The sequence below is a fragment of the Cyprinus carpio genome, chromosome B21 (assembly GCF_018340385.1).
Source record: "Cyprinus carpio isolate SPL01 chromosome B21, ASM1834038v1, whole genome shotgun sequence".
Classification (NCBI taxonomy): domain Eukaryota; kingdom Metazoa; phylum Chordata; class Actinopteri; order Cypriniformes; family Cyprinidae; genus Cyprinus; species Cyprinus carpio.
The window spans coordinates 16,315,266-16,325,107 of NC_056617.1; the positions used below are offsets into that span (position 1 = coordinate 16,315,266).

General features: G+C 38.7%; 1 protein-coding gene across 1 annotated transcript; it reads left to right on the forward strand.

Moving 5' to 3' along the window:
- Positions 1-3,461: 3,461 nt before the first annotated feature.
- Positions 3,462-6,261, forward strand: LOC109045726 (brain-specific homeobox/POU domain protein 3-like). Its single transcript, XM_019063557.2, has 2 exons — positions 3,462-3,796; positions 4,239-6,261. Exons 1-2 carry the CDS (start codon positions 3,677-3,679, stop codon positions 5,151-5,153), a joined length of 1,035 nt encoding a protein of 344 aa, XP_018919102.1. The 5' UTR covers positions 3,462-3,676; the 3' UTR covers positions 5,154-6,261.
- The last annotated feature ends 3,581 nt before the right edge of the window (positions 6,262-9,842 follow it).

Here is a 9,842-nt window from a genome sequence, read left to right on the forward strand (position 1 = left end):
CGTTCAACCGCTGTAGGGCTCTTCTGCATAATTCATAACCACTCAGTTAATCTATTGATCCAGACTTAGTGCGGCCCATCCCGTTTGGACGGCGAACGGCAGGTAACAGCGGAATAGTACGAAGAGAATGACGGGGTGCCAAAAAAAGGATGCGGATCATAGTATGTGCACACAGGAGGGAATCCAAGAAAGAAATCAGGGAAAGGAATTAGAAATAAGGCATGAAAAGCAACTACACCAAACAATTTGACAAGGCCCAGAAAAGGTTGGCAAGATCCAGTGACTGTATCTTTGCAGAATCCAAAGTGAAAGCAAAGATCAGTGCTAAAGTGTAAACAGTTTTATTTGATTTAGAACATCGAAATCCCTATGGAGAAACATGCCTGGCCCTGAGAATTTGTTCTCTAAGTGTGGAACAGAAAAATACAAATCTTCCCACCAACGCTTCACATCCCATCCAGGTCAGCTTACCATCTGTGTCGGCTGCCATTCATTTTTAATGTCTTTTTGCCCACTGCCCCATCAGGTAATGATGTTTTCCTGTTCACATTCGGTCCCATATTTCTGCTTACTTTCCTCTCTGACTGGCAATGCACGAGTCTTTCCACCTGCCCCTCCTTTTTTTTCATTCCACCAAGATCACTTAAATCAAGAGCTCTTTCAGCCTCAGTGAACAGAACCAAAACAGCAAACCCTTACAACTACTGCGCGCAGCTCTCCGAGGCACGTGCTTGCTTCTGTTTTCTGTTATTTCCCAGGTGAGCATCTTGCACATCCTGTAAGTATAAGACTAAATTTGAGCCATCACCCAGGTACCCAAAAACTTCAAGTCAAATGACAGGCAGAAAGACATCTTCTGCAGAGTGAGGAATCACCCCGTTTCGGTAACTTTGTACCTTTAATTTGTGCTGGCAGACAATAAAATATTTACCAGGAACCCTAAAGGCAATTACATTAAAGTGCGTGCTTAGACACCCCTTCCCTTCGGCAGCCCCACAGTGTGAACCCGCTGATTTGGTGAATGGTCACATATCTACAATGTTACATTTTACACGCTATCAATAATTCACCAATCACGAAATGGGGGAGGCTTGAGGGGGAAAGAATGGAAAAAAAGAAAGTAAGAGAAAGAAAAAAGCGAGGTACATGCGCTCATGTGCACACTGAGCAGTTTGTCCATTTGCTTAACGTACCAGAAATATTTACTTGTGGTGATGTCTTGCTTTCACTCTCTCTTCAGAGCTCTAGCACCACACCCACACTGCATCCCATTGCATATGCACAAACACAAAGTCTGGCTGTATTTAAATGTTCAGTGTACAGTATAATTATATAATTTTTACAGTATAATTTTTTCAAAGTATAAACACAAGAAGCTTGATCCAATTAGTTAGCAGAAGTTATAATTCCACCACCTACGTCACATTATTAACCATTATATTGTTGTCTATTGTCTTTATTTTGAACCAATGTGGTCCAAGCTACAGATTTTGTAACTAGCTAGTTATTATCTCCAACAATGCATAATACAGTTGTAGTTGTGTTGTGGGTTTTGTCGTTGTATGGGAAACGCACCACAGATCTTTGCTCTTCTGATTTTCTATAAACTATATATGACAGAAAATAACAAACATCTCAACACCTCAACTTATCATCTGGAGTAGGAATCCTAACAGCCAATACCACCAATTCCCCATTTCAGCATTAATATTCATTGAGGAAAATGTTCCATTAGCAAAAATCAAGCACTTCCCCAGGCTTGTTTGCAGAAAACTCATCAGGAAAATGACTGCGACTCAGTGTCGGCAGTCTAAAAGAGAAGGAAGGAATGACAGGAAAAGAGGGAACAACTCAACAGATTCAACAAGTATGGCTTGTATCATCTCGGCTGCATGTCTGTCTCTCTATCTACATGTATAAGCTCATGCTTTGAGCCCTCTTCTCTTTTCCAGACGGCCTCTCTCTCTGTTCTGTCACTTTTGCTGTGCCTCTCTGTCCGTCCCTCAGCATTTGGAGTCCCCAGTGACAGTGGTTGCTGGGGGAGAGATGGCAGCATTGATGCATATTTGATGAGCGGGTGCCAAGGCCTTGCCGGAGAGCAAGGCACGAGGGGACGATGTTGCTATCTGCGTCTGCATCTCAGGTTTCCGAGTCACACTCGCAGAGACTCCTTCTTCCATTGTGGGCCTTTATTGTCCAAGTCTGGGGTTTCAGGACCAATTAGAATGATAGATATGTGGGTTCTATACAAGCCAAAGCAGAGCAGCTTGCATGCACTACCAACAAAACCTGCGCAACACACAACCCACTTTGAAGAGGTGCTGATCAAATAGTCAAGTTCCAATAATGAAGTTACCAAGTTAGCAGCTTCACTGCGTGAAGGGTAATGCGATCTATTCACTGAACCAAGACTTTTTATCTACTGCAAGCATTTGGTTGTTTTTTAACCACACTTGTTCTTTAATTCATTAATTCATTCAAGCAAATGGATAGTGGCACCAGTATTTCATTTGTCAGAGGTATTTGATTGACTGCTTTCATTTGTTTGACCTGTGTTTTTTTGATCAATATTTAATTGTACATGGGCTCTTATCATCCCAGCCTGTTTATGCTCTATTTGAGAATCCATATTGTGGTGCATACCACAAAGTAAATGAACAATAATTAATTAATGTACCAAATTGTTAAGGCTGGCCACATGAAGAAAAAAAGTCACTTGCTTCACACAACACAACAAAAAAATTATCTTAATTAAGATAAATACTTAGTATATATTCATTCATTCATTACTAATCATTATTTCAGTCATAAATTGTAAAATTAATTTATTTCATGAATAAATAATTATATTCATTATTTTAATAATTAATAATATCATAAACATGTACACACACACACACACACACACACACTTATTTATTTATTTATTTATTTACTTGGCAGGTGTTTTTATCCCAAACTTCTTCAATGTGTCTATTTAAAGACATTTTATCAGTTTGTGTGACAAACGATGATAAAAGTTCATAAATTAGTAAAATTTGTAAAAAGAACAATATATGATCAAATTTATAGGCTACCTAATATAAATGTACAATAACATTTTTAAAAAGAACTAACTACTATTTTATATTTGAATCTTTAAACTATTATTTACCAGGATCCTAACAATATAGATATGGTGTCAGACATTTAAATTAACAGCATGTGCACATAAAGATCGCAGTGTTCAATACAACCAATCTAGCGCAACCTGTCAAACTCACAGCACCAATGAAAACGCACCATGAGAGTCTCACAGCTAAAGCCACGCCTTCTTTGTCCAAGCGCACACGATGGAGGACGAGACCAGAAACTCCAGAGGCGTGTTTGCATCCCAAACTTACCAATAACATTTAAGGGTAGTGCAATAGTAGTTGGGCGGGACCTGTACCTATCTAGGCGGGGCTAAAGGAGTCAGCGTTATATTTTAGGTGCCTGCGTAAATTCCTACTGTATCACAGACAGTGACAGCTCGCACCTGGCTCAGCTCAGCCAGAAAAGAAGACTTCTCAGGCATAGCTTTTCACATTTACCATCCAGACTATCCTTGTTCTTCAAGGCAGACATACACTCTGCTTGCGCCAAAACGGAGATAAACGAGGAAGACGAGAAACGACCCTCTCTCACCTCTGCCATAATGATGTCCATGAATAGCAAACAGCCGTTCAGTATGCATCCGATTTTGCACGAACCTAAATACACACCTCTACATTCCAGTTCTGAGGCTATCCGACGAGCATGTTTGCCCACGCCCTCGGTAAGTTCAATATTTCACCTGTTTCTTGTTTGAGATTCATTATCACCGCAGTGATTTGCATTTTAATCGTAGTTGTTAAAACTTTTTTTCCGCGTGATAAAAATAGAAGTGCATCGGTTTTGTTGGTGTAAATGCAGTCTGTTTGATAAACTTTAGCCCAAAAATAACTCTTGCACTTATACCTTTATTTTAATACGTTTTTTTTAAAACAGAATATTAGACAATTTTCAACACAAGAGCAGCATTTTATTTAGAAATTATAGCTATTATTTGCGTAGCCATTTTAATGCCGCGTATAAGTATAAATTCAATAAAACTTTTTATTGTAAAAACAAAACTCAGGCTGCATAATCTAGTAGTACATTTTCTTTAAAATTGGGCAACTCAAAACTGGCAGGCTGGAGTTTGCCATTGATACTTACGCTTGCTCCCTGTCATATAGCTGCAGGGTAACATCTTTGCCGGTTTTGATGAGACCCTGCTCCAGAGAGCCGAGGCGCTGGCGGCGGTGGACATCGTCGCTCAAAAGAGTCATCCGTTCAAGCCAGATGCCACCTACCACACCATGACCACCATGACGAGCATGACCTGCACGCCCACGTCCTCTTCTGGGCACCTTCATCACCCGTCTGTGCTGACTTCTCACCACCATCATCACCACCACCAGCCGACGCAGGGCCTGGAGGGCGACCTGCTCGACCACCTCACCCCCGGCATCTCTATCGGAGGCATGCCGGGCTCCGATGTTTGCTCCACTGCTTCCCACCCGCATTCACACATGTCAGCAATCAACCACATGCAGCATCACCACCCGCAAAGTATGAACATGCACCACCATAGCCTGGGCTCGCACACCTCTCTGGGTGGCGGTGGAGACCCCGAGCCTGATCCGCGGGAGCTGGAGTCTTTCGCCGAGCGCTTCAAGCAGAGGCGTATCAAACTCGGGGTCACGCAGGCCGACGTGGGCTCGGCGTTAGCCAATCTTAAAATCCCCGGGGTCGGCTGCCTGAGCCAGAGTACTATCTGTCGGTTCGAGTCTCTCACTTTGTCCCACAATAACATGGTGGCCCTTAAGCCTATCCTGGAAGCGTGGTTGGAGGAGGCAGAACGGGCTCAGAGAGAGAAAATGACCAAGCCGGAGATTTTTAACGGCGGCGACAAAAAGAGAAAACGCACTTCTATCGCTGCTCCAGAGAAGCGGTCGCTGGAGGCTTACTTTGCCGTGCAGCCCAGACCCTCGTCGGAGAAAATCGCTGCCATTGCCGAGAAACTGGACCTGAAAAAAAACGTGGTCCGCGTTTGGTTTTGTAATCAAAGGCAAAAGCAGAAACGGATGAAGTTTTCGGCTACGCACTAGGCCAGAATGATGTATTTAAATAAACTCAACCATCAAACATAAGAGTGAACAGAGCCAACAAAACTCTTCGAGGCTGAGGCGATACGCTTCCCACACTGGAACGGGAGCTGGGCGGCAACATCCCAGAGACAGAAAGTGTGCCAGAAGTTTGTCGTGACAAAATGTCAAGAACAACACGCTCTGGAAGACGGAGAACGAGAGGAAAACCAACACCAACTAAACGTTGCAATTACTGTACAAATCGAGAATTGAATAATAATGATTATTCTCTTAACTCAAAACAACTCTTTTATATTCATCTGTGTACATATCTGTGAATACACTGCACCTCTTTGTGTGAAGAACGCATCAAAATTCTTTTTTTAAGGATGAAGAGAAAGAAAGATAAAACGTTGTTTTGCAAAAGATGTCCCATTCTAGAAACTTTAGTGTTATTCTATATGCTCCAGAAGAAAATCATGAAGGTTCTGCTGTGATCCATTGCATGGTTTACAAGGCGTTAAGTGTTCATTTATTGTTTGAATTTTCCATTCATTTTAAAGTATTGCAATAAGAGAGAACACGAAAAGGCGAATGCACGTACACACGGACATACTTAATATACTTTTCTGTGTCTACCTCATGATTCCTGACGTCTTGACACATTCATGGTCTTTTTGGAAATAGGGCATAAAACTAGACTTTTCGTTTTTGACACATTTTGGATTAAATAGATAGAAAACACGAAGCGTTGTGTGTTGCAACTAATTTCACTTCGACGATGCTTTGACAATCAAATTATTTAAGAATTATTTTGTGGCTAGCCCCTTCAACTGTACGTCCTCACTTAAATTATTATTATTCATAAAATAATTATTATAATTATTACTACACTAAGTTTGTAGATGGGAACATTTCATAACATATTCAGAGATTCATTGCACTTTGTAGATATGATTCCGATTTCTTATTTGTTTGGCCTATTTATATTTCTACGTTATTGATTTTGTTTACTTATTTATTTGAGCTTAATTTATTTTGAATACAACACGTTTCATTTGTGAAAGTGTGCTTAACTGTGTCTGTGTACGCGACAGAAATTTCAATAAACCATGCACGTCTTACCTCAGTGTGTGTTATGTCCCTGAATTTGCTTTATTGTTTTTTTTTTGTTTTTTTTTTGTTTTTTTTTTGCTTAATATAACAACAACTAGAAATAATAATAATAAATACGTATGAGATTATTTCAGGTAAACCTAAATGTAACGTACAACTTTCATCATGATCATGAGTTTTGTTATCGTTCCTGTTGTTGCTGTCATTATGCCTAATATACGCAACGCTATAGTTTGTCCTGTAGCTAGGCTATTATCAAATAGCTACACAGCATACTAAAGAATTCGATTATCATAATAGCAACGAATGAACTGATGATTAATTTTATTAACGTCCCTGAAGTTTATTTAAATAATAGTTTGTCCATGATGTTAGCCCAGCTTAAACGAATTAAAACAAACCCTTAACATAAACATAAACGCGATTAAATAGGCTACATCATTTATGTATGAGGCAACTCCGAACGTTATTACTGTTTCTGGTAGACCTATGTTACGCAATTAGTCGGGCATCATCACTTTAACAGGAAGACAAATTCGGTTATTTCAAGAGTTAAATCCGGGCTCAATCTGGCGTTCAGCAGGTGGTTTTGAGTTCGTAAAACTCGTTATTTATAAATAATAAATATGAAGTGTTATGATTCTATTGATTTTGCAAGTGTTTGTTAAAAGGAAGATATCCTATTGCTGAACTGATGGTTCATGTTGTACAACAACAGTAATTGTCCTTTCCTTTTGGAGATTAGTAAACTCAATAATTATGTTCAAATAATGAATATAAAAGTTTTTTAAAAAGTCGAATCAGTCTTAAAAACCCGAGACATTTCAATTTTTGTTTGTCGGTTGTAAAACAATATATATATAGCCTATATATATATATATATATATATATATATATATATATATATATATATATATAGCCTATGCTATAAAATAACTAGGCCTATGCATTTCTGAAAATATATATGAAGGTTTCGAGTAGCTACTCTATATAAATAATTAATTTATAACCTTTATATAATAAGACACTAGCGCAAAAAGATTTGAGATTCTTATTCAAATAGAATTCACCAAAAAAAAAAAAATCACAGAAAACAGCGCTGCTGTGTAGATGCTTGTGGTAAAGCCCATTCCCATGACAGTGTGCGTCAATTGTTTGATTTGAATAATGCACATACAAGAGGTCATCGTTTCTTTTCGCGTATACGGCTGAATTGAAAAGGCAAGAGACGTGTTACGCAAATCAGATTCGTTCCGTCCCATGTCTTTAAAGATTGAAGGCATTAAAAAACTTATTCGAGATTTTAAAAACGCATTTATAGTGCAACGCAATGAAACGATTGTATAATATTGTGACAGCATTGTATCGGTAGGCTACCTTTTTAGCGGGGTTTTATCAGCATATGTCGTTTATTCATAATGAAAGGAAATCACACTACAATTGTTTCTGGCATTTGGAAACATTAATTTCTTGAAAAGTGCGAGACAAATCTGGTATACGGTAGCCTATTCAAATGAGCCCAAAATTGAGGATTTGCATATGCCTAGCTCTCAAGAAATCATCTACATAATTCATCAACCGTGGAAGCCACGGAACATATAGACGTCAAATGTGAGGCAATATTTTCAACGTGGCACTGGTTACTTTATTTTGTAAAATGCAGCTGGAGTGAAAAATATGTTTAAGTGTATATAATTCTGCTCTTAGATTTACATTCCTTCCCATGGTTCCTTACAGTCCTGTGTTTTCCATGAAGCGGAAAGCGCATTTTCATAAATAGACCTTGGCCAAGCGCTGCGTATAAAATTTTAATGAAGCCAGAGTCTTGAGTGCAGCTCGACTGAGGGCCTTGGAGAATCAGCTCTCTGGTACATGACTATGGCTCCCTCTTTCCTCACAAACATTGCAGCAACAAGGCCCGTTCGCCCGGCTCAGTCCATTTCCTCGGCGAAACAAGCAGCATAGTCGCGGGCGTTTGCAGAAAGATTGAGAATTACTGCAGTAACGTTTCATTTATTTCTCAGGCTTTAAGCCCCTGTCTTGTAGCCCGACTGTGAGCACAGTAAGCGAGTAAATAAACTTCCCTCAGTGTTTCCATCCGCGGCGCGCTCCCCTATCCGCGTGCGCGCGCTTGGCGATAAGATCACACCTCCGGCACTGGAAGCGCTAAATCAGTACAGTGCAATATTTATCAAGCGCGTAAATATATAAGCCCAATACAGCGTTCAAGATATCAGAGTTCTCACGTTGAGAGAAGCACAAGCTTACTAAAGCGCCTAACGTGTGGTCTGAGCTTGTTTTTGATCGGCGATTGGTGCGGATTTTGTGCTTGAAGATAGTTATGAAAATAAGCAATGGCGAAACTGAAAATGAAATGAAGGTGACAGGGAGAGCAACTCAAATTGATCCTGACAAGGTGAACAAGGGAATCTTTGTAACACTTGCTGTCTTTGGTTTGAGTAGCAGCGGATTAAATATATAACGGTATAATTTGAAGTCTCATGAGCATGCCATAGGACAGACTGGAATAGCCTAATGCATATTCGACAAGAATTAAAACATGGGTGTTGTAATTAAGAATCTTGTATACTTAATCAAGCCTAATGAATGACTGAAGCAGCTGGAGATGATCAAAAGAGACACTGAGAAATCTAAATATTTGGCACTGAGACAAACTGACTGATAGACCATCAAAACAATCAAAGCAGAGTACAATATCTAACTCTCATATAAATTGGCTCTTGTCCAGCTTGTCTAAGAATGCTATCACTGGTCAAAATTAATGATCAGTTTCATGTTATTTGGACATTTTTTTCATTTAAATCAATTACAGGTTATACAATATTTTTCATGGTAGTGTCCTATCATGTATGAATTGTATGAATATATATATATATATATATATATTACACCAGAGTAAAACACATGAACAAAATTCTTATAAATAACGTTTGTTATAGTTTTATTATGTTTAGATGTAATATGCAACATAAACACTAACCTACTGTAAAATATGTAAATTAATATTTTATCATGTATGTGCCATGATGAAGATCCAGTATAAACGTAATTAAAAACAATTTTAGATTAAACACATTTGATGGAGGGATATTCTATTCATCCCTTGGATGATAAAGGGCGAAATGTGAGTCTCTTGTAAATGTTTGATAGATTTTGATCGGTTAGAATAAAATGTGTAAAATAATTTTAAGAATGTCATGACTTTTTGACTTGAGGACTACGTAGGCTATCACTCTTGCAAAAACTATTTCGGATTTTTAATGTAATGTTCTTCGCTGTGCAAATATTCTATAACAGACCAATCCCCGTTAATCTAGGCTGTATAAACCTAAACCCATGAACCTTCATCTTGTCTGAATATGACGAATATTATGTTTCATAAGAATTTAAAAATAAAGGAAAATCAACAAGTAGGCTATAAGGCTAAACAAAAAGGGGAAAATCTAACACAAAGAGTTGCAGCTAAGACAAATGCATCCACCCTTAAATTGCTTGCAAGCAATCTAAATAATAAAACGTAATCTAATAAAACTCCTCATTGGTTAAGATTTGTGTTTATGCCCTCATTGACCC

Coding starts and splice junctions, on each gene's coding strand:
- LOC109045726 (XM_019063557.2), top strand. CDS start 3,677: ATGATGTCCATGAATAGCAAACAGCCGTTCAGTATGCATCCGATTTTG. Junction 3,797..4,238: donor CATGTTTGCCCACGCCCTCG/GTAAGTTCAATA, acceptor CCTGTCATATAG/CTGCAGGGTAACATCTTTGC.